Here is a 27059-nt window from a genome sequence, read left to right on the forward strand (position 1 = left end):
TCACCAGTACTGACCTTTTCACTCGAAACAGACGAATGTTGGCCGACGGCCATTGCTGCCGTCGCTGTAGTCGGCACTTGAGATCGTTTTCCGACGCTGCTACAGTTGTTGCTCGAGGAGCTTGTTTGGTTGTTGGTGTTCGTTGACTGCGGTGGCGTCTTGGCCGCCGTGGCGGTCAACCTACTGGCGTAGAAATACATGGCCATCGCCACCATGACCCCTGGGGCGGATGAGAGGAAGCAGTTCGCTGTAGTGTATTTACGGGGTGGATCTCGTTTCGAGATTTCTGTAGGTACACAGGGAAAATATAATTCGATACGATTATATTATTATTGATCGTTGTATATATAGTCACATGGGTGGATGTGAACGTGAGAAGGAATTTAAAAATAAATGCCAAAAGGCTGTCGTCATTTTTGAAAAAACGTGAAAGACAAAAGTACATAAATTCAAAAAATTAAATCCCAAATCCATCTCCACATACAACTATATAAGCAGCGGTATACACATTATTTCGCAACCCTCGCACGATCTACATTCAGGGTGGTGCACTTGAAGTTCTTCAAAAGACTATCGCTTGGGAACGTTAACACCCAAATACAACGGTATAAAATAATAATAATTTTTCGCTCGAACAGTAAATGAAGAGCAAAATTTAAACTAAACTATAGCGATAAGTCTTTTTTTCTTAGTTAATATTATCGTCATTGAACATCAAAAATATAATACAGTGATCCAACATAAAGTATAAAATAGTTCCTTTATACGTGTATATATCAATACATCGTGTAGAATTAAGTTTAGGAGGGTGGTATTGCGATATAGTCATGATGACCCACATCAGTACTCGATTCGCTTGATGCCTTTTATAATACGATAGAAATCACTCTACGATGAAATTATTATTATAAATATTCTACGAACGTTTGAATTAGAACTGACGCGTGTTTTTACAATGGTTTATTTTCAGAGCATGTTACTTACACAAATATTATGTTATACGTATATATTAGACACGGACTAACTTGCTGACGGAAATACTTTAAAAAAACAACCACGGCGTAACGATAATGCTCGGATTACAGTATTTATAATTTATACGAGCAAAACTATATCATTCTGAATTGCATTCATATTATATAATTGAATACTTGTGTAGGTACAATCTGCATTGTACGAAAGCGAGCCGTGACTGTATAAATACATAAAAAAAAAATCGTAATATCCTGTTTTTCTGCATTCTACGAATACGCTGCGAGTGTGTGCAACATGGATGGATGACCACCCACATAGCAGTGCAAACAACCGTTGGTTTAGAGTATAACAAAGTTTATAGTAGTCTACGGTTAGACTCACCGAAACAATTTGGCAGACTAAGTTTTTACCTAGATATATTGCCGGACATCGTCTTTAATGGTGACATAACAAACAAATAAAACGTAATGAGAAAAAAAATCTAAAGAACAGCACATCGATTTAATAATAAAAATAATATCTTATATTATAAACTTTGATTAAGATATATTTTGACAAACGATCTATACATACTTTAAAATACATATTATATAAATACGGTGTATAGTATAGTATACTTATAGAACTTTATGACTTAGAACAAAACTGTTTGAAATGTTCAGATCTAATTTATCTGTGAACTCTTTACTTTGAAAAAGACCGTCCTATATTTTAATATAGCTTGGTACTTTTGAATACATTAAATATTGATCTATCAAACATATACTAGACAAATTTCAGATATATTCTTCATATCACAATGTCTTAAAATATAACTCATAGGTATAATATTGAATATTAATAATATTTCATATTTATTTATTTATTTTAATATTGGTATTGAATATCATAGAGCAAAAGAAGTATAATGAAATTTATAACCTTTTATGACCACAGATGTGTTTATAAATTGGTAAATAATATCATTGATTCTTTATACATTTAAGGAAAATGTGTCTTCGAATATGCCTATGAATCTTAAGTTCAATTACATTTATATCAATGAATTCTCCCGAATTGTAAATAGATTATTATTCTAAAATGATTTATTTATATTGAATATGGATTAAATTTTGTTTTTAATATTTAGCCGCCATAGTAATAATTATTGATTTAACTTCTTCCTCCATGTGGTGTTGTATAAATAATAAGTTATATAGGGTATTATTTCAAAAATATATTATGACCACACTCAATGAAGATAATAATAATAATAGCTTATATGATAAATTCAATAATAGTGACTCTCAAATTAAATTATACCTATTATAATATTTCGATTTTAGTAAAATCTACTTGGATCAACAATTCAGATAATTTTTGATTACACCATTCCTTTGAAAATCCAAAATCTCTCAAAAATCGTTGAATTTAATTTTATTAAAATTTGAGTTGAATAACTATTGTAATTAAACTGTATATACCTACTATGCACCGTACTGTATGGTAATGTCCATATTCAAACCTCGTTTGTAATTTCAAAAGTACCTAACTTAACTAATTTTCAGTTACATAACGAAAAAAAATGTAGGATATTGTCCCACATAAGCTCTAAAGTATAGTTTATGTCAACATGGGTCGGATCATTTTGACATTAAGTGAACAGAACCTGGCTTTATAATATGATACAATTTATAATTTTGGTGCAAATTATTTAAGGATTAGCCAATGGATGATTTGCTTTCAGAGTTGAACTCCCAAAGCTACTTTTTATCACAGCTCAATAAAACGAAACAGTTTTACAAAACATACCATCTGATTATTTTCAGAAACAGCAATAAACAAATTTTATTGAAAACATAATTTAACCTTTTTGAAATGGTACATAATAGTATAATATGTTGATCATTGTATATACTCGTAATTGATGGGATTTATTTAATGAACATTTTATCTCATCCTTTTCGCGGTTCTACTTTTGTGACACAGATTTGTGCATGCAGTTTAAAAACTATTTGTATAAACAAAACACATAAATAGTTTTAATTAAATAATATATTGAATGAAAACAAAATTTAGTTTTGGAATATGACCAACAATTTAAAGACTAAAGCTCATACACTCCGCGACAGCCTGTCCCAAATACATATTATTTTAAAAATACGTTCAATTTATAAGTTCAATAGTTAAATTATATTACATAATGTTAAGTCCTACATTTTAAAACTCAAATTGTTTGACTCTAGGATAATCTGTAAGTATAATATAGTAAAGTTATTATGATACGATCTACTACTGGGATAATGGGATATAGAACCAGCTAGAGTGAAAAAAAAAATTCAATACATAATATTATGCTAAATATTGAGACACTTCATAGTTCAAGTAAGTATTATGTTCTATATATTATATTATACTTAACAATTTTGTAAAATATTTTATTTTATTTTTAACAAAACGGTTTTTAGTGGTGTAGATTTTAAAATAAATCATAGTAATAATTATAGCAATTGTGTAAGAGTAAACCAAGCCTATAATAAACCAACATAATTGGATACAGCACGGCGGCAACGTCCACTGACTATAATATAATTCTATTGAATCATTCGCTAACGAAGATAACAATAATCATTTTAGTCATATACTGATATGTATACATATAAACTATAAATTCCAATGTCAGGTAAGCATAACCACAGCTTGTACAACGACGATGAGTGGCACGTAAAAAGTATATTCACCGTGAATAATTGACATCGTAGTGATCAGTAGGATAACTCGTTAGAATTTGAAAATTAATATTATCGTTTACACAGACGACCTAAGACTTGGATGTGACGATACAGTTGGAGATAAATTATTATAGTCAGAATTGAAAATGCAAAAAATGCCTTGCGCACGCAAAAACAATGGAGATATTCCTGTATCATTTTCCCTCCTTTCTAAGGCCGCTCAAATATCTCCACGCACCACTCCCAGCTTTCTCTTTACGGGCATTTTAATTGAAAATGGTCCCTTCGCGTACACATATATAATATAAATGTATGTATAGCTCTGCGTATTATTATACGAAACCGACCTGTCCGACATAAATTATTCGTTTCCAACCCCCACCCCCAACGGGTGTATGTGTGTGTGTGTATATATATATATATATATACTTTACCCCAACGTCCATTTAAACATTTCTGTCTACCTCCGCGACCGCGGCCAATATATATAGGAAGCTGTAGCGTACACATAATATAACCCGGGTCGAAGTATCCGCGGTTTAATTTATAACAGTTATATATATAATATAAAGGTACAATCGCGACCGGGCGTACCTGTAATATTATAATCTGATCGAAAGAAGTAAATGTTATCGATCGTTGTAGAAATATGCGCAATACAAAACGTTATATAGACTATATTATGACATCATGTACCTATACGCGAGTTTCACGTGTACGACGAAGAACAATACAACAAAGCGTAATACACGCGTTTATTAGATTATTATATAGACATAAACAATAAACGAAAAAGTTTTTATTTACGTCAGTTCTAGCTAATATAATAACTTCTAAAGCGTTATTCAAAGAAAATTAATTTTTTACGTCCAAATCTATCATATTTATTGACGAACAATTTGTTTCTCGGATCATTTATTTGTAGATGTTCTTTTACCCTTCTTGATTCGATGGATAATAGAATAAATGAACGCGTTTAAACACAAACACGTTCCGCATGAATTTATTATTCCCAAACAATTTATACACAATAGGAGCACTAGACGTTGAAAATTAATACAAATTTTAATAGATCAAACAAATAAAATATCTTTATTATAGGTCTTAGGTTAGCTAACGCACTTAAATATAAAACACCAGATATATAAAATATAAATAGTTATTATTACTTATTTACAATGAAAATCCAGTTTAAAGAAAATAACAAACCAAAACTTAATATAGAATTAGGCACCTACAAAATTATTTGTTATTAAATGTTTTTATGTATTTATATTATATACTTATATACTATACACTGAATAATCAATTTCAAATGTATTGTTTATAAAAATCCAACAAAGGAATATTTATTTTTAAATTTATACGATTATACCTGTATATTACGTAAATAATAATTTATAAATACAAGTATTTAGGTAAAGATAATTATCAAATTATTTTTTTTATGAATATTTTAATATTTATTTTTTAACAGACAATCTTCGTAAAGAATTTTTTCTTTTTTACTATTTAATCATTCCTAATTCCTATACCTTACTAGCAAAGTAATATTCAATCATACATCTTAAATTGTATACACTATGATATTTTGCGTAAAATAATATATGTATATTTTTATATGTTCACATTAAAACTTTTTCTAAGTAAATTAATGAACCATTGGAAAAGGTTTAGAAATATTTTTGGTATTAAAATATTATAGTTAAAGGTAAAAAAAAAAGTGGGCAAGTGAGTACCGCTCTGCTGTACATTAGGTGCCGTATGGATCATTATTATATATTATAGGAGTGTTAAATTTGAATCCAATGATAGTTATCATTGTATACGAAAACGATTCTGAACGAAGATGATTTGTTAGCCTAGGATAAATTTCTAGTGATTGGTGAAAAAGGTGGTTTAAAAAAACCAGCTTATACTAAAAAATATTTTGAAAATTAAATCACGTAAAGAAAACGCGAATCTTAATAACTGGTAAAATTTTCAAGTATCTACGACTTATACTTTTTGAATAATAACAAATATTAAAATCGTTTGAGGATAAATCGTTATCGTTACGCTATTTCGTTAAAATTTAAAATTCAAACGCACTTAAAATTTTTCCTATAATGATGCTTCGAGTTTTCTCTATAGATACTTGAAGAAACTTATGGAAAACTTAGTGTTGTATTTTTAATCCTTAGTTATAAACAAAAAAAATTTTATGATTTTTCAACTTCAAATATTTCGCAAATTTCATAATTTTGACGAATTTTCGTCAAAATTTGAACTTCAAATGCTAATAAAAAAAAATTGTGCCTATGTATTCTTATATTTTTTAATCACTATAAGAATAACATATGAGAACTTTGTATTAAATTTTCAAGTATTTGATAGGGCCAAAAAAATTTTATCGACACTTCAAAAATATTTTTTCAGAAAAATTGAAAATTTCAGTTGTCTATAAATAGCTCAAAAAAAGTCAAAATATTTTGAAATTTAAATCACGTAAAGAAAACGCGAATCTTAATAACTGGTAAAATTTTCAAGTATCTACGACTTATACTTTTTGAATAATAACAAATATCAAAAATCGTTTGAGGCTAAACTGTTATTTAACGCGGTTTTTGTAAAAATTTAAATTTCAAACACTCATAAAAATTTTTTGTCTGAATCCGGTAGAGTTTTTTTACAGATATTTGAAGAAAAATGTATGAGAACCTTGTACCAAATTTTCAAAACTTAGTTATAAAAGAAAAAAATTTCATGATTTTTCAACTTCAAAATTACTTGCAAATTTTCGCGTTTTCGACAGATTTCGTAAAAATTTGAACTAAAAACGCTTATAAAAAAAAATTGTGACTAACGATTTTTAATTTTTTTAGCTACATTAAAAACAACTCATAAGGAACCTTGTATAAATTTTTTCAAAACTTTTTGGTCATCCAAAATTTTTTATCGACACTTTAAAAAAAATTTCTCAAAAAAATCGAAAATTTCAGTGGTCTTAAATAACAACTCAAAAAAAGTCAAAATTTTTGAAAATTTAACTATATACGGATACCACTGACATTAACATTCGGTGAAAATTTCAAGTATTTTCAGTGATTAGTTTTTGAATTACAACCATAAAAAAAAATCGATTTGGTCGAAAACTGGTTTTGCGTAAAAATTGCCGTTTTTCCGTCATTTTTTTTTGGTTTTTCCCGGCGCTTTTGAAAACTATTGGAAATTTTTTACTTTTGACCCCCCAAAGTACAAACTACATTCACTTTCCTATCCGAAACAGGTCCACTTTTTAAAATCGGAGCACTTTTACTGCTCCAAAACGTGGTGACAGACACAAAAAAAAAAAAAAAAAAAAAAAAAAAAACACACATCATGTAAAATCAATACATCATCACTTCGTTCAGAATCTAAAATGTTTAAATAAAGTTTTTGAAATTAATTGAATTTATTATACTTTATACTACAATAAAATATTGGTGGTATAAATATATAATGGTAATAAATTTTAAACAAATCATGAAAAATTCAATTACGTTCTTGTATTTTTACATTGTAATTCGATATATATTATTTGTGTAAACTTTTATATACATTAATTAATTCTAAAAACTTAAATACGTTAAGTTTAACGAACTATTTTCCCAAAATTATTTAAGTAAATAAATATACTTAATACTTTTTACATAAATATAAAATGATTTATAGAAGAATTTCATATGACGTATAAATGAATACTATATACACTGATTTAACCCTAGATTTAACTTATCAATATAATATTATGATTTGCTTGCTCAGTAATACAAATCACATACACCAGTGATATTTTCCATTGATTTTTGTTTAATTTTCTGGTCACGTTTTAATCTATAATGCATAATATTGTTTATGTGTAATATATTATTCAAATACAAATAAATATATTCGTAATACGTGTCATTCCTTCAGTACTACAATAACTTATGTACGTTCAGCATAGACATTTCTACATATCTAATAAATAGATTATAGGCCTGTGTAATAACAACAAATCCTTTTGGGTAGAATAAACTAATCATTGAAGTACACATACATGTACTGATATACTTATTAATTGTATTTATTAAAATGTATAGTGTTAGCTAGTAAATGTTACATAATCATAAATAATAATGTTATGTGATGTGATGTTCAAACGTAATATGATTGAAACTATTCTTTCCCTACAGTAAAACATTGCATTATCTGGTATTTTTTTAGCAAAAAACTGATGCATTAGTGTCCATTTCTTCTTTAGTGACAAAAATGCATCTTGTTTTTCAAAGATCCTCCGCTTGTAAACTATATTATAACATCATCGCAACTGCTAAATAACCATAAGTCTCCAACTATAGAAAATATATGATTTTATCTGGACTAAAAATGTAAGAATTCACACAAGTTCTTAAAAGAAAACAAAAGTTATTTTATTTTTTTTTTTTTAATGTTAACTCAGATTTATTTTATCTAATAGTTAAAAATATAAACAACATAATATTGTCTAAAATGTGTTGATAATTAATAAAATAAAATGTATTAAAACAAAAATTACTTTTCTTGAAATATTTTTACCATATTAGTAATAATATTGACATATAAATTACCGTAATTATATCACCAAGTTGTTTTTATTAATTATCATTACACTCTTATTAAGATCATCAAAATAATAATTATCCATTTGCATTATATTATTGTGTGATTATAAAGGAGCAATTTAATTTATGCATGTTGCCATCAACATAATCGCTAAATATACCCACAGCTTAATGGGTCTTTGAAATATTAAATGTAAACGATAAATATTATTACTATTTGAACTATAAAAACTACTTTTTTTAAGCCAGAATTAAATTACTTTCATAAATTCAAAAGAAAAGTTCAGATTCACTTGGAAATAAAAATAAAAATATATTTTACAAATATAATTATTTAATACGCCATATTAACATAACATTATATTTTCACAAACGTTTGAAAAAGGTAAAATGTATATATTTTATAGATTAATGTTTATCTGCTATAATATAATTTATAAGTATATTATACTTATTAAAGATGATATACATACATAATACATCATGCACACTGCTCATCAGAAACACGCATTTGAATTTATAAATTATAATGAAATGTATGATTAAATTTTTAATAAACAGATTCATCCAAATAAAAAAAAATATTTTGAAACCATAATAAAATCATATATTATATTATTACAAAGTAATTATTCATGGATAAAATTTGGTAAAAAATATACTTTTTTATTGTAATTTGAGGTGATCTAAAAAACTATGTTGAAATACTACAATTTTGAAATCAATACATAGACATTTACAACAAATTACTAAAGTTGTGATAATATCTGTATAACTAATATCAGTGTGTAATTTAAACTGTTGCACCTACGCATAGGTATATTACCTATTGAAGAATTTAATATACAAGAAAAATTTTTAATATTTATGCATTTTTAAATTATTTATCTATATTATATGCCTAATAACAATGTATAAGTAAATTTCCATAAGTTTTCTACATTGGAATGGCATTTGAAAAAAAAATGAATACACTCCTAATTATGAAAAAATATTATGATTTTTTTATATTGTTTTAACATTATTATGTCTCAATAAAAAACATCATTGGTAAAATATATTATTTGGAAAAACTATTGAAACAACCAAAGTCAATTCATCCTAAAGAATAAGGAATGTAGTTAAATGTTTTAATTTTGACAATTTAGAATTCCAAGTGATGTACGAAATCTCTAGAGAAAAGAAAAAAGGTGTATTATATATAGTGTTAAACGCGTGTTCTGTGTACTGTATTCAGAATTAATTTATGACATTTAGGTGAGCGGAGTGAGGTCAGGCACATGAGGTAAATAAGGTGTGCATTACAGACTGCACGAATAATGAACCTATATATACTTTTTGAAAGTGTATGTGATGGATTAAAAGGTCACGATACCCAGATAACTGCGACATGAATAGCAGGGTAAAGCTGAAAAAACCCTAAAATGATCGCATATCGTTTTAATTATTATACGTGGTACAAGAAGCCAATTTTTTTTTTGCACTAAGCATTTCAAAATGTAATAAATTAAATTGTAAGTTTTTATCAAAAAAATATATTTTATGAGTATATAAGACAATATGTATATCATCAAAAATATTATAACTAATAAAACAATAATTATAAAGTTAAATAAATTACTAAATCCTGATATTATGTTTTTTTTTATTATATAATATATATATATATAGACATGCATCAATTCAAATATAAAAAATATTGAAAAAAAAAATAATAATTGTTTGCTTGAACAATATTAAAATATGTTAAAAGTCGTTCAACTAAAAATAATTACATTATTATGATAAAAGTTCATAAAGTTTAAACGAAGAACATATTATTCAGATTTTAAATTCTAAAATTTAAAAAAAAACATTGTATAAAATGTGTTACGTACCTTATATACAATAGGTATACAAGATTGTCAAAAATTGGATTAATTTTCATAACATTAAAAATATATTATCAATCATATTTTATTTAAGACTTCAAGCTATTATTATTTATAAAGCTATTTTTTTGATACTACAAATTTCCATTTTAAATTATAAATATTTAATTGTAAAGAAACATCATACAATTTATTTATAAAAAAATTATCATTATTTCTAACCTAGCTGTTACTGAATAATTCTGTTTTGGCCGAATAACAAATGATGAAACAAATGGATATAAATTATAAGATGATAATGTAAATTAAATATAAATAATTATAAAATAGATATACATATCCAATTCATAAGTATGCACTAAGAACTTCATAAATGTTAACACTTGAATAAGAATAATAAAAGATTTATTTACTTCTGCAATTTGCTACAAATAAGTGGCTTTCAATAATTTATAATATTACCGGGAATGAATTAAAATAACATTTTTTGTCTTGAGTACCTATATTAATTTATTTCTTAACTACGTTTTAATATTTTTTCAGTTTTTTATTCTAATATCCGGCAAAAAATTACTGGGATTATCATTGCAAAAATATTTGTATTTAAATTTGATGGAAAATTATAATTTATTAGTTTCAAATTCTTATATAATATATAATTTCAACGTTTTATATATCTACTATATACTACAGTTAAGATTAGAATGATGGAAAATCGTTAAATTTGTAATTTAATTAGAAATTGAATAATATACCTACGTACGTACTTATTTAGTACGTATTTAGTTACTGTGTATATTATGTACATAAATAAAAAAGAATATCGATTAACAACTATTATGATATCGCCTTTACAAATAGAAGAAATGAAAATTTTAAATTATCATAATTTATAAGATTCATGTATAATAAATATAACTTCGACAAACAACTTAATTAAAAATGTTCATCAGATCAGGTGGAATTATTAGTATGTGAATTACACAAACGCATGGAAAGTAGAGATCATCAAGTTCGCGAGAAATTTCGCTCTAAGACCAGCATCACTTAAATTTTAGACTAATTGCCTAAATTGATTCACACACATCCAAAGGTAATTGCTAATTTATGCATACCTGATATAATTGAAAATCGTAATAAAAAAAAAATAGTTAATCATTTTATATACTTATTTTTGTATTATCAACGAATACTGTTTAACCAAATAGTAATATTATGTTTCGTTATTATATGCGTTTCTATCTACGCTATAATTTCAAATATGTTTAACAATTGCTAATTTTATTTTTATTTTTTGCTTATGGTTTAAATGTATAACCACGAAAAGTTTATCGACGTGTTAAATTGATTCCTGTCAAAGCAATTGACTGAATAAGGTGGATAAAAAATGAATATCGAGCGATGGTAGAAAAAAAAAGAAATAAAGCGGTGGCGTTTACGCGTTAAATAATATACGTTCATTAGGTCGAATATTTCTGAGGGTTGCGAAAATAAAAACATAGAAATCATTTTTACGGCACGACACAAACCTCGATCGCAGAGCTGTGAAACTACGATGGGAAACCGCGCACGTGTCCCAACGGCGGCGGCGACGACGTCGGCGGCGAACGGACATCGACGGCAAACTCTACGATAGCAACGGACGGGCGGACAGCGGAGACACAACCGTCTGCGGCGCGTTTCCGAAACAGACTAAAAGGTCCCCGGGCCGCCGCCACCGATGACGACGACGACTCTCTCTCACTCCCTCTGTCTGTCTACCCACTCCCCCCCTCGCTATTCGTTATGGAGGTGCCCAAGGTAGCGGTTTCGACGATGCGCTGATGGGTGAGCGGGTACCATCACACGACGATTTGACGGACAGACCATGGACGGACCGACCGAAAAGAAGCGAGACACACTGAGCGCGACGGCGGAAAACCACAAACACACCAGACCTTTGTGAAAAGGTAAAATTACGAAAATAATAATAATAATGTATATTTGAATTCATATACCACTACACATTTCTGACTCGTTGCTACCGGCGAAGAAGAAATGTCCAAAAAAATCGTTCACCGTACGGTCGACGTCGACGCAGACACCTATATTATTTTATCAATGCTGTAATAATATATAACATCATATATTGATATTTATTACAAAAACGCAGACCCGTTGGAGTAAGCCTGATATAAATCAAAGAATCGACAGCCAATATAGGTAATATACAAAATGTTCGTATATATTATATATTATAACTCATCGGTAGACCTTTGACAGTAAATTCACTGTTTTAATTCAAAGATGGCTTTAATGATTCATGTTTAACTACAGGTACCTACGTGAGCAACTTAATGTCTAATCCACATAATTTAAAAGCATTGTTTTTTGAGGAATTAAGAGGATATAATCAAAAAAAAAATAATTGGATAAAATGTTATACATACTATAATACTACACGGCATAACAAACAATTTGAGTTTTTTTTTTTTTTTTTAATTTTCTTAAGTAAAATAAATAAATTGTCTAAGCAGCAGCACTTAAATAGTAAATATATGTGAATACAACATTCATTTTTATTTGACAGTAATGTAAGTATCAAAAGAACAGGGTGGAGTTCTAAGGCACTTGCCCATGCTTCTTTAATCCTTTAATTTCTATACCTACGCCATTGACCACGTATATCACATTACACATGCATCAATGAATCATACACACACAATTATTAGAATAATAACTTTCCCTCTAACTTCATGCTACATTTCGGCGTATGAAAGTTAAAGACTATAATAAAATAATTTTTTCTATTCGCAACTTTTTCTACGATGGATTACTCGTCTTACTAGAAATCCCTTGAATCCCGTTTTCTAGACTATTGTTTATAATACGTATACTATGGATACCTCCATAATCCATACGCGCTTTAGACAATTCCGGATTAGTAAAAGAAAAAAAAAATCGAAAAAATTCAGTCTCGGCATAGTCCTTAACCAGCACCAAAATAATTAAAACTAATTATTATTAAAACCTACTATTTCAAACGGGTTGCGATGCATATTCAAATCACTTTAATTAAAAACAACTTGTTATAAAAATAGATTAACAATTTGTATTATTGAACGGCGAGTTAAAATACAGCAAACTATAAAATATGTAAGTAGTTTAATATTATACATATTATACATTACAACTCTGTTATTAAATTTCGTTGAATGTAAGAAATATTTTGAACTTGATAAAAAAGTTTTTATCCTAGTTCCTTATATTGTAATGTTTTATAGTATTATGTGTTTGCACCAGATGCGTTATCTTATTAAAAATACAAGTATTACGTTTTTAATACAGAAATAACGTAACATTAAATCAAAAATAAATAAATAAAGTCACATAAAGATCCCATTTCCCGTGTTTCAACCGTAAAAAATAATACATAATATTATATAATGTTATACTATCTAACCATACAAATACTATAAATATATATTTATGCACGTTATCGATATGATATTATATTCTTATGTAAATATTTAATGGTATGAAATTTATTTTAACATTACCATTTTTACAAAACCATTTATTCGAAAATACAAGCGATTATCAAATATTAAAAACTAATAATAATAGACAATCATATTAATTAATAACTTTCAAAAAAAAAAAAAAAAAGATGATTAAAAATGAAAAAAGTAAAAATTTACTAAAAAAAAACTTGTGAAAAAAACAAAAACAAATAACATTGTTGCTTTTATATAATATAGGTATTATCTAGAAATATATTTTTTAAATCGTATAAATTTCAAGAGAATACATTGGTTAAAAAAGATGGTAGTTACAAAAAAAAAACAGAATTAAACAAATAAAACAGTTAATGATTTTTTTTTTTTTTTTTAATTTCTTAAGTTTTGAATCAATTTGGACATATGCAAATTAAGTATCATACTGTATGGAAAAATATGTATAGCCTATCAAGTCAAAAACTACTGAAACTACCTTAACATTACAAACAAAATAAACATACATTTTAATATCATTAATTTTACTTATTGTTGAATCACATACGTAGATAATTCAATTTCCAGCTATCATTATAGGTAAATTTGGTTATATTGTAAAAACATCGACTACAAAACCAATAAATAATTGAAATTAAAATCATTAATGATTAATAATAAGTGAAAGTTTACTTTTAAATATAAAAATAATAACTAATAACTCTAATTATAATAGTTTAAATTGAATAATGTCAAACATTATAATATAGTTACATGAACGATGCATATATATTTACTTTTGGAGTTGTGTTTTTTCTATTTTACAAAAATAAATACATGAATTTGTTTACACATAAATCAACCATTGATAAGAAAAAAAACATGCATAATTATAAAATTAAAGAAACTTGACCTGAATTCCCTTAGTATTATAAAACTATTAAATATATATATATATAATAATTAGAAGTGGAAAAAAATAATTCCAATCGTTTTGTGGTGGAGTCATGTTTATTCAAATGTCTTCCTAGCCCAGATAGAATAAAAGAACGCTGCCGTTGACAGGGTTAGCTGTTATATAAATAGGATATTGACAGTATTTAAACCCTGTGCAAATCATCCACAGATAGGGTTTGAGAGTTTAATAAAAATCTCAAATAGGCAATATACGACTAATAATAAAAGAAAATACGAAATTGTTTTTCTCTCGACGGCTTTCGAACAATATATCACTCTAATCATTTTTTTTATTATTTCAATATAAGAACTATATTCGTATAAATCATAAAATCCTATTCAAAATTTAAATATAAATGCATAAATTATGAGACAACTATACTAAAATATATAATTAAAAATACATTTATTATAGTTTAGATTATTTTTTAACAGAGCGCATAAGCAAAATTATAAAAGAATTCATAAAAAATTGTGTTATTTTAAATAAAATTTATGTTTTTACATAAACATTATTAATTTAAATTTAATCAGTGAAAGTATTATTATTTCATTTTTTTTTTTTTTTTGTACTATGTCCAAAATACTTCAAAAGTATTTTTGTCAAAAATGATGTTGTACGAGTTTTATCTTATACCCATTTAAAATTTAATGTACAATTATATGAACTTATTATACAAAATGTATAACATTTTTAATGCCAAGCTATATATAATTAGTATTAAAATAATTATTCTAAATGTCTACTTTGTCAGTGGTTTAAAATTACTTAATAATTTTAAATACATATACTTTAATTTTTGTTTATACTCTTCACGAATAGTGAGACAAATAACAAATTTTAATATAATAAATTCACAAAATGTCAAGAAGGAAAAGAATAGTTAAACTCGTCGAAAAACTTAGTATTGAAAATCCCATATGATCCATCGATCTAAGTCAAATTCTTGAATTCCGATGTTAAGTTTTTTTTTTCGCTGTCATGAAACAAACATTTTTATTTCAAAACTCAGAAAAAGTAAAAATAGCGTTCGGTGGAACAATTACAAGTTACGTTTTGTTTGTATATATATATATATATATACGTATACAAATATGTAATAATATAATTAAGTATTATGTAATTAAATTAAAATACATAATTTATTTTTAGTTTAATAAATTATATTTTGACTTTGGTCAATGTGTTTACATAGTTTTTTTTAAAACTATTGAATATTATATTAGAACATACAGTTTTATAATATTTGATAGTTAAAATATTTATTTTTGAAGTTTTATTATCAAATTATAAGATAAACACATACTCGTAATTATTACTTAATTAAGGACATTTTTTAACACTTTAAGTTGAATATTTATTTTTTTTTGTTCCAAGGAGTCACAATCAATATACTCATTGAACCACACACTGCATAGAATTATTAAGTGAAACTGATTTATTTTAAAATGGTTATAAATAGTCAAGCATAATATAATTAATGATATATAAATAAATATATATATATATATATATATTTTAATATAATATTTGGTGCGTAAATCACGGTTACAGAAAACTAACTGTGTATGAAAAGTTTATGGAATTGAAATTAAAACTGATCGTAGTTTATGAGTTAAATCATTTATATTTAAATAAATGCACAGAATTTTAGTTAATATTAAGGGCTCAATTTCAGAAAAATACTTGAAAATTTACGTTTACACTACGATTTATATTGGTAATGGTATTTTATATAAAATGACTACAACCTAAATGTATTAAAATAATCGCAAAATCCGAGCCTTGAATCATATTTATTATTTTTAATAAAAGATTAATTCACGTTTAATATTAAAAATAAACGCAACCGTTTAACTCAGTATTAACATTCTCGCCAATTTTACATTGAACAATATAATAGCATTATCTCATATAACTAAAAACAAATACCTACTAATAATATTAAGACCATGCACGATGTTTGCAGTGTGTAAAATATACTAATTTAGTGTTATCTCGACGTTTTTGTGACTACGTAAGAAAGCCACTGACATTATAAGTTCGGAGATATAATTAGACATAAATCCAAGATTTACTGAGTAAATTAACTCATATAACGATGCAAAGGAGATGTGAATGAACAGTGGTGAAAAAGTACAACGATCTATTATCCAGCGTCACGTTAAAAGGTAAGCACATTAACGTAATCTATACTTACCAGTTACCAACTGAATCCATTTTAAACTAAATCAACATATTATGTTTAATCCGGAATTAACCATGTTTCTTTGTTAATCGGCTTACTCTAATTGAATGATTTTGTCGGATAAAAAGGAGGTTGCGTATTTGCACCGTGATGACCAGAAAATATATAAAATGAAAATCTGTCTTGTTCAATTAAATGAATTAAATTAGTGAAGGTTAACAATGGTTATGATAAATGTATATATATTATGTAAGATCAGTTTTTTATGTACATATTAATCAAATTAATAGGGGTCAGTTAGTACCTAAATACCCCAAACTTTAAAATCCTATTGTAAGATAATTTTTTATACTTTGAAAAAAATGTACAATATCTTATACAACACAAGACTAATTTTTAATGAAAACTCTGGTAATATATGTACATATATGTATATCAATAAATAATCTCAGGTTTATAAATATTATTTTAATTCCATCAAATTTAGAATGTAAATATGCAAATATACTCTCTAAAATGACATAAATAGTTTTATTGATATTAATAAGTTTATAAATGAATATTTCACTATAAGAAACAAATAAACAAACTTCATATATTAACACATAATAAGTAATTATTGCCAATTTAATCTAATTGATAAGCAAATAAAAAAACTAACCATATTTTAATTGAAAATTTGTCGACATTTTTAAGGTTATATTTTTTTTTTAGTTTCACATTAGAACTAACTTAGAAGAATGATACTATTTGGCATTTACAAATTTAGAACGAGGATCACAGCTTTGAAGTTATATGTCAATGATAAATCACTACCAAGAAGAAAACGATCGATTAATACGCGCATTCTCAGTGATGTATCCAAAGGACAAAAAAAAAGAAAAGGAAAAAAGTTACAAATGTTTTCCACCTTTTGCCCTTATAAATAATTAATGATCATAGAGTTTGAAATTCTACAGGACATCACTCGAAACAGTAATTTTTTTTCACACGCATGTAAAAGAAAAATATCAAAGATACTCTATACCATTCCCAATCAGTTGACTGATCATTTGTTCATACGATAAAATGTAGGTATAATATATAAACATTAAATATATGTATATAATATATATGTATCATCTGTCCATGTGTAAATATTCAAAGTCCTATTAAACGGCTGGGCAGATTTTTATAAAATTTGTGTATTAAAATTCATGTGATATTTAAATATTTACTTTTTGAACATTTAAAAAAATATACCGATCATAAAAATGATTTGAGTTTTTACTCAAGTCTTTTAGGTAAGTTTATACTCAACAAATTTAAGCTTGTAGTATATAATTACACACACACGAAACAGATTAACAGGATTAAAAGGTTAATAAGGGAACAAGACCATATCTCTCGAGGTATTTATATTTAAATTAAATACTAACACACGGCCAATGAAAATGCCAAAAGACAAACGAATACACTAGCAACGCTGGGTCAAGCCAGCCACTATGTATATATAAATATATAAAAAAAAATCAAAGTATTGCATTCAAAATAAATATATAAAAAAATCATCCAATAAAAATCTACAAAAGTAAGACTTTCGCGTATCACAAAAGTCCGACGACAAGAGTGCCTATGGATTACGCTCTTAAGTGCAGTATATATACTAAAAGATTAACATTATCATAATATGTGGATGGGCACATATTTAGAACATTAACAGGAATATAAATACAATAAGCCAAATAAAGCTAGTACAAAAATGCACAATAAATAATAATATTTTGTATTTAATAATATAAATAAATTATACTAAAATACTAAATATTTTTAGACACTAATTTATTTTACCAATTTTTACTTATATATGTATCATATTTATGTGTAATATGAAAATTAATTGCTTAATAAGAAATTTGTTTGATTTATTTTTTATTTTTTTTCATCTAACAAAACAATTTTTTTTTTTTTTTTTAAAAACCCTGACGACTAAAAATATCACTTTAATTAACCATAAATTCAATATTTACATTTAAAAATGATCAAAGTTAGTTACTTAACATTTTCAAACTTACTAGATACTCATTTCACTTGCAAACATCAAGTTTAAGTCCAGCAAAATGTAAAGAAATTTTAAATTTAATTAAGAATGATTAAATCTCAGTATTATAAATAATTTACAGTTGTTAAATAAGTATAACATAAATGAGTTACAAACAAATATAAAGGTACAAATAGCACATATATTATAAAGTTGATGAAAATTGATTTACTACAGATCGTCCCAAAGCTTTTAGTAAATTACTCTCTTAGAAAATTACAAATCAAACAAACATCTCATCAGCGTTAAGTAATAAAATAATAAAATACCATCGAGTCGGACATAAAATTTTCCATAGCCTCTTGGCAGAAAACTAATAAGCGAAATATCCATATTCCATTGATACAAATAAAAAAAAATATCACATAACACAATTAAAAATAAATTGAAATTGAAATTGAAATATTTATACGACATAAATAGTATTTTATCAGCATTATCATATGAGACATAATCATAATATGTGTGTATAATATAAAATGTATATATGTATATGTTACATATATACAATTATTGAAATTAAGCACAAAATCCAATCGCATATGATTAATTTAACAAAATTACGTATTATTACGGTTATTGCAGTAATTTATTGAATTCGGTTTACTGTTATTCGCTCAGTGTTTGAGATTATAAATAAAGTTATGATAGTACAACTTAACGAATAATTCAGATGGTCAAGTACTTATTATACGCGTATATGTATATTGGTTAAATTGAAAATATAAATAAAAACGTTCACATAGATATTCTTCAAGACGCCTAATAAATTGTCTAATGTTTTATTCTACATTGATTTCAATATAATATATTAAACCAATTTACCCCATTACAAAAAATCGTGTTTTCGTCTACTATTAAGCGATCGTATAATGTTTTTTTTAAGTTTTACATCAAAGTTAAGCTCTCAAGACGTATAATATAATGTATATTATTATTTTAATAAGTTTCATATATAAAAAAAAAATATGATACCTTTTATAAACGTAAATGATATTTGTATAACTAAATATATGTGTCTATATATATTATATACATACATACAATACCTAATAACATTAGGTATATTATATTATACCTTAACCTCGTTTACGAACTCAAAAACTTCTAATTATCTGCTGTAACAATAGTTTTTAAATAAAATAATACAACAAATAGTAAAATATAAAATATAAATATGTATTTATAATTAATCATAGTACGTACTAGACGTATTAATATAATATATAATTTTTTTTTAATAAGTAACAATTTGATATTAATTATATTGATATTTTATATTGTTTATTATAATGAAAAGCTGACTTCTATAAAACATAACCATTAAAAAAATGGTATCAACAATAATATAATATAATATACAATAATATAAACGTATATATATATATTTTAAATCTAATGTTGGCAGTGGGCACTCTTTATACGTTTTACTTTATATATTATATTATAGTAAGTAGACTAATGGTTTCGCATTCCTAGTGTAAAAACATATAACCGTATTAGCACTTGGCGGCGCTTCGACAACCGTTTGGACGGAGGTAGGTATATAATAATATAATATATAATATGGGAATTTTCGTCGACCGAACGATATAAAATGACCCGCTTCCGGCGGTTGATTTATCGTCAGAAAATTTCTCCTCTCTCCACCCGGCAACAACGCGACAACAAGAAGGTAAGGTGGTAAATTGGCACCTATACTAAACTTTATATATATATATATACATACATAGTATATACATAATGTCATAAGATACGTATCTGAACGATTTTCACGTAGTGCGACTCAATGACCAAACAGTTCAATATAGTCTCATCAATATATATATATATGTGTGTGTGTGTGTATTTATTTATTTATGTAGATAAAGATAGAAGATGATACATTCTTTTATAGATAGTAATTCACTAAGCTCACTACAATTTTTTCCTTTGATACTAAGTTTATTCATTTTTTTAATTTTTAATACTTTATTTACAATTATTTAGAATTATAAAATATAGTTATAATATTGGATCTTGTACTTGGTATAATCATACAATAATACTATGAACTATAAAAAATTAACGAATAAGTATTAATCACTAATATTTTCAAAACGTCATAGCCCCAACATTAACAATTTACAGGAATAAAGGTAATTCTTGTTTGTAAAGATCCTCTTCCTTAAATTTTATAAAAAAAATAATCTTTGAAAATGAAATTCTAATAAGTAAACTTAAAAATTCTAAATATCCAAATTTAAATTAAATCCATAAATGGAAAAAATTATGGTGAGCATTCTTGCTGAATCAACCTGTATAATAATATTTAAGCTCAAAACCGACATGTTATAATGATATAAAATGCATGCACAACACTCAAAACATATTTTTTACATACATTTACTTGTAACACTGCTGTCTCTCAATATAATATTAATATATGTTTATATATAACATGCGGGTGTAGTGAGTGAATTTATACAGATCTAAATATTCCGGAAAGGATGCTCATTACAATAACAAATTGTATACACCGAGGCTGTCACATCTGCGGCAGGAAAACCAGACGTGACGGCGACGCGTGATAACCAAACAAAAAAATTAGGAACGACATCCAAACCGCAAACATTAAAATGTTACTTTCTATAAGTATAATTCTTTCACCACTACTCGGGTAATGGTACAATACGATAGTTTGCTATATACAATGCGCATTTATGGATATTATATCGTCCGGGCAAAAACAATATAAATCAGCGAGTTTTAATTATTTATTGACAAATTCAATTAGACTTGGAGAATTTTATAACTATGGACGCTAAGTTAATCTAAATTTGCTAATAGTTTTTAAAAGAAAGTTGAATCAGCTTGACAAAAAATTAAAAACCTATAATTAAATTTATGCTGCCAATACACCAATTAATTAGCTAATATTGTTATTTTAAAATGTAATAAGATTATTACTAATATAATATTATTATTTGTAAACTTTTAAACACTAATGTTAATATTCATATAACAGCATTTTTTATCAATTCAATAAAAGGCTATACATGTAATAAACTCGCGTTATTGTTACATAGATAATAATTAATAAATATAAATTGAGAAACTATAAAAAGAATATAAACCGATAGATACAACTTATTGAGCTACAGCCAAAAAACATAAATTTAAACAAATTGTCTGCGATGATTTAAAAATTTAACAATATAAAGGTTTATCTCAATTATATTTTATTCGTGAGTTGTAACCTTGTAAAATTCAAAGCTGTAAAATACCTATAAATACTAAATATTATTTTGAGTATTATTTAAATAATTATAACCTATACATTCGATTTTAAAATTAAAAATAAGCATTTATAAATAAACTAAAGAATAAAAATAACTGAATCATACTGGAAGATACTATAAAATTTAAATTTTTAAATTTTTACATTATTCACCATTCATCCTAATAACCTAACAAAATTAGTATTATCTTACAAAGGGATCGCTTTCAACGTACAATAGTTACTTAAATAATTGCATAGGAAACACATTGGTACCTAATTATGTATGTTATTTTCAAAGTTCAGTTATGTCCTGTAACTATTTTACCCTATACAATTTCGAATACATAATGAAACGTATGTTAATTCATCTTTTGTATAGTAAAATATGCATGAATGTAATTCGTTATAAAATATGTTGAGAAAGTTTTAGGGATTGAAAATTTAAAATACCATAAATGAATAAATGGCATAGTCAAGAAACTTTACAGTTTGGAAATAAATTTACTAATAATATTTCTTTTCACAAGAAAGGAAAATATTAAATAAAAATGATAAATTTACAAAAGCATGTACAAGATAAATGAAAAACTGATGTTTCCAACTATAAATATCGGAATATATTAAATAACAAACAACAACGTATAATAGATAATTTTTAGAATTACGTATTAATGCTTTAATAATAATATTATTAGAAATATAAATATAAGAATTATTAATAATTATTGTCAGTTTTATATTTGTTTTAAATTTATTATTTATTCAATAAATTCTCATGATTTAGAGTACATAAGTAAAGTGTACAGAAAACAATAAATAAAAAAATTCAGAGTATTTCAATAGCGTTATAATCGTGTATAAAACACCATAAGCAAAATCGAATTCTATTTATAAAATAACAGCATGTGTAATTATATTTTACATGCCTCATATAACCATGATTAACTATAACAGTGTTAGTCACGTAAACAGTATTACAAAAATTAAATACAAGCTTGTTAGGAATTTTACACAATTTTAATAATTAAATTTTCAATAAAAAATTAGACAGATAATTTTATTATTTTTGAAAATATTTTCAAATTATGAAAGAACTATCTATGGTATATAATACTAAATACTCATATGTTACATAAGAAAGCATAAATTGTATAAACAATTTATTTTCTATATTATGTTTCATCATTGTGATTGTACAGCGGCAGAAAAGAATATGAGATTTGAACAAAAAAAGAATCCAACGTAGGTAATATAATATATATAAACCTATATTTTTTTTTATTTCCAAATTAATCGTAAATACCATATTTCCAAACCATTGGGTAATCATCCGGAAGATAATAGAGAGCAATAAATCACCTCTAAGGTATATAAATCCAAATATTTTTTTTTCCATTACAGTAAAAAAAGATATTTTTCTATAACATATCGAACAAGTTCAATCCTAAATCCTAATACTCTACATATTATTATATACACACTTACCCGTCGAAGATTTCCTTCTTTTAACATTAGATCTGGTGACGGAGATCCTCCATAAGACGATTGCTGAAACAAAATAAAATTAATTATAACACGTTTATAAAAAAAAAATATGTAATTAATTCCTAATACAATATTTATGATTTAAATTGAAAAATAAATGAAGAATTTTTTAAATATTAAAAATGTATCAATACCGTAGAACAAATTATATTTCAATTCAAAGGTGTAAAATAATTTTTAATTCACTTATAAAACAAAGTTTGATGAGTAAATATATATATAATAAAATAAATAATAATATAATAATATAATATATTATACATATTACCTGTAAAAAAATAATTTAATAGTTTTAAATTAAATCATATTAATCATTATTTATTATATTAATTAATTGGTATATTATAACCATTAATTTGAAAATAAATCGAATACAGTTTAAACATGAATAATAGTATATTATACAGGTAATTTTTTAATTTTTATTCTGATTTATTAATGAAATCAGTAGTCGGGCCTATGTCCTATGACCACAACTCGAAACCATATATCATCATCATTTTAATGTATTCAACTTTTTCTATCTATTGAAATCATAGATAGGATAAATGTATCAATTAATATTTTATACTACAATAAATATAAATTATTGTGGACAAATACACGTTACCTATTCAATGTGTAAAACTAAAAAATATTAATCAGTTCACAATTATTATAGTAGGTATATTGTTTATTTTTTGCGTATTAAAGCTCTGTCACACTACATATTATTAATCTACCAATCTAATTACAATTATAATTTTATCGAGAAAATTTAAAATTATAAACTACAATCCCCTGAGAAAAACTATATTTTTCAGATACTGTGTTACAATAACAATATACTCAGGAATAGTCTATTAATCTAACCACATACGTCCATCTGATTTACACTTAATCAGCGTGATTGTTGAGATAAAACACATTTCAGAGATCCGACACATTTTTCATCTTTAACACACCCGTCATATATATCTCAATACTATACGTATAGCAACCGCTTCCATTGGAAGCATTTTCCTATTATTACGTGGCATCAAAAATACATGAATACTACCCTCTTCTTTCTCTCTCGCTCACCCTTTCGACGGTGGCATTCGTCATCTAATGTGATTTGATGGAATTTCCACATTGTTTGGCGCAAAACGAGTTTCGCATCAATTCTGTGGCACGAAATTACCAGTGTTTCCCGACCTTCTTTCCCTGGGGGATATCGTTGATGAAATTCACACATAATATTCAAACAGCATTTCCAAGCGTTAACAGGATGATTTGTAAACGTCGGATGAGCATATTTGAAATTTATAATACTTAAAAAAAAATACAAATAACAACAATATTCTGGGATAAAAATATAATAGCAAATTTTTACCTTAATTCAAAAGAAAATTATAAATTTTAAATATAAATTACTTGATATAAATATATAAATGCCAACATATTATTTTTAACAAAACGATATAAACGATTCTAAAACAAATGTATAACCCCCCCCCCCCCCAAAAAAAAAAAAAAAAAAAAAAATTAATAACACAAAATTAAATTAGGATTTAAATCTATTTAATTTCATCATAGAAATGATATTTTAATAATTTTGGTTACCAATCTAATTCACACCGATTTGTATCAAATGTTGAAAATCACATTTGCAATTATTCATAGTCATAACAATCAGTAAAGTTGTATAAGGATATTAAAAATATCTAGGTAGACATGATTATTTTTTAAAAACATTTTAAGTTCAAATTTACACGAAATCAACGATGTATAACTATATGTATAATAATGTATAATAATATGTCCATATTATTTATCTTTTTATAATTCAAAAACATTACTTACAATTGTACGTGTATTATTATGAATTTTAATATACATATTGATTTATTTATAGTCCTATATCATGTATTTATTCTCATTATTTTACAGAATGTTGAGATGGGTATTAAGTACTATTGACTCAAAAGTTAATAACAATAATATAATATGGTAGAAATATATATTATTATTAGGTATATTAAATGCTATAAATATAATAAATGATATGTTTTCGGTTTAATCTATTTACTGTAATACCAATAGTAAAATAAATTACTTTAGCAGTAATATCAATAAATAGAATCGTAAAATAAATTTAGTAATATAAGCTGACACAACGTGATACATCATTTATTTAATTAAAACTTAACACATTCATAACAATAAGACCACGACACCTACTACACAAAACGACAAAACCGGGAAGTTAGATTATACCATAATATTTGATATCTTTTAAAAAAAGTAAAAAATCAGAAGTATATATATTATATATGCGTAAAAATGTACAAGACTACTTTATGTAAAATCGATCTAAAAAAAAACCCCAAAACAATGAATTTATCTTATCAGAAAACGAGTTCTTTGTGAAATAGTTGTTCAACTTTAAAATTAATGGATTTAAACACAATCAGGTTCAAATGAATGTCAAAACTTTTAAGAGGTTATAACAACTGTTGAAAATCCTATGAAAAATGTAATCTTATATCAAAAATACAAACATTTATTATTCAGAATAACTGCAATACCTACGAATAAATAAAATAAAAATTCGGATAAGCAGAAAACCCTACAGTTTTATCTATTAATTTAAAATTAATAGAATAAAATAAAAAATATACAACAATATACTATATTATGGATTAAAGGTTTGAATGTTTATAATTTGATCACTAGTTCTTCTTCACTGGCCAGACATTGTTGTCCATACTTATAATTTTTTTATATTAATAGCAATAATATGTCATTGCATTTAACAAAAAAAAAAAAAAAACAAATAGAATACAAATTGAATTTGAATTTGTAATTCAAAAACTTAAATATAAAAAAAAAAAAAACGCAAAAAACCATTAATGAATATTTTTAAAAATGAAATAAATTTTTGGACGCACTTTCTCAGTAAAATAGTGTAGTTATATAAACATAATACAATTTCATAAGCATTATCAACGGAATATTTATCGAAACGAACATCAAACATACAAGTAGTTTGATTACAATCCTTGTCGAGAAGAGAGTTTGGATTGTTCACAATCGTATATTTCTCGCTTCAACCTTTCAGTAATTGAACTTTAAAGTTTCTTCCATCACAAAACTCTCTGTTTAATATATTATATAGGTATATATTTTTTATCTTCTTGACAGTAAGCCAGACAGTTTTGACATTTAACACAAAAAAACCTGATACTATGCTCTCGTCTCAAATCCAGTATAGTATTCCAACTTTCAAACAAGAACAATACAAATCTATAATTTAAGCACTCGTGTTGTTAGAAAAACTACGTAAAAATACTGATCACTTGGTTAAATTTATTATAGTTTAAAATATTTTCAAACTACTTTAGTACTTCAAATAATTAAAAATGATGTTC

General features: G+C 25.4%; 1 protein-coding gene across 1 annotated transcript in view; it reads right to left on the reverse strand.

The window, feature by feature from the left end:
* The window catches only part of LOC114124687 (uncharacterized), a 176482-nt gene that overhangs the window by 78359 nt on the left and 71064 nt on the right, over positions 1 to 27059 (reverse strand). Inside the window, exon 3 of the mRNA XM_050198755.1 lies at positions 23608 to 23670. Coding sequence (XP_050054712.1) covers positions 23608 to 23670 — 63 coding nt within the window. The remainder of the gene's footprint in view (positions 1 to 23607; positions 23671 to 27059) is intronic.

Source organism: Aphis gossypii, chromosome 1 (assembly GCF_020184175.1).
Source record: "Aphis gossypii isolate Hap1 chromosome 1, ASM2018417v2, whole genome shotgun sequence".
Taxonomy (NCBI): Eukaryota; Metazoa; Arthropoda; class Insecta; order Hemiptera; family Aphididae; genus Aphis; species Aphis gossypii.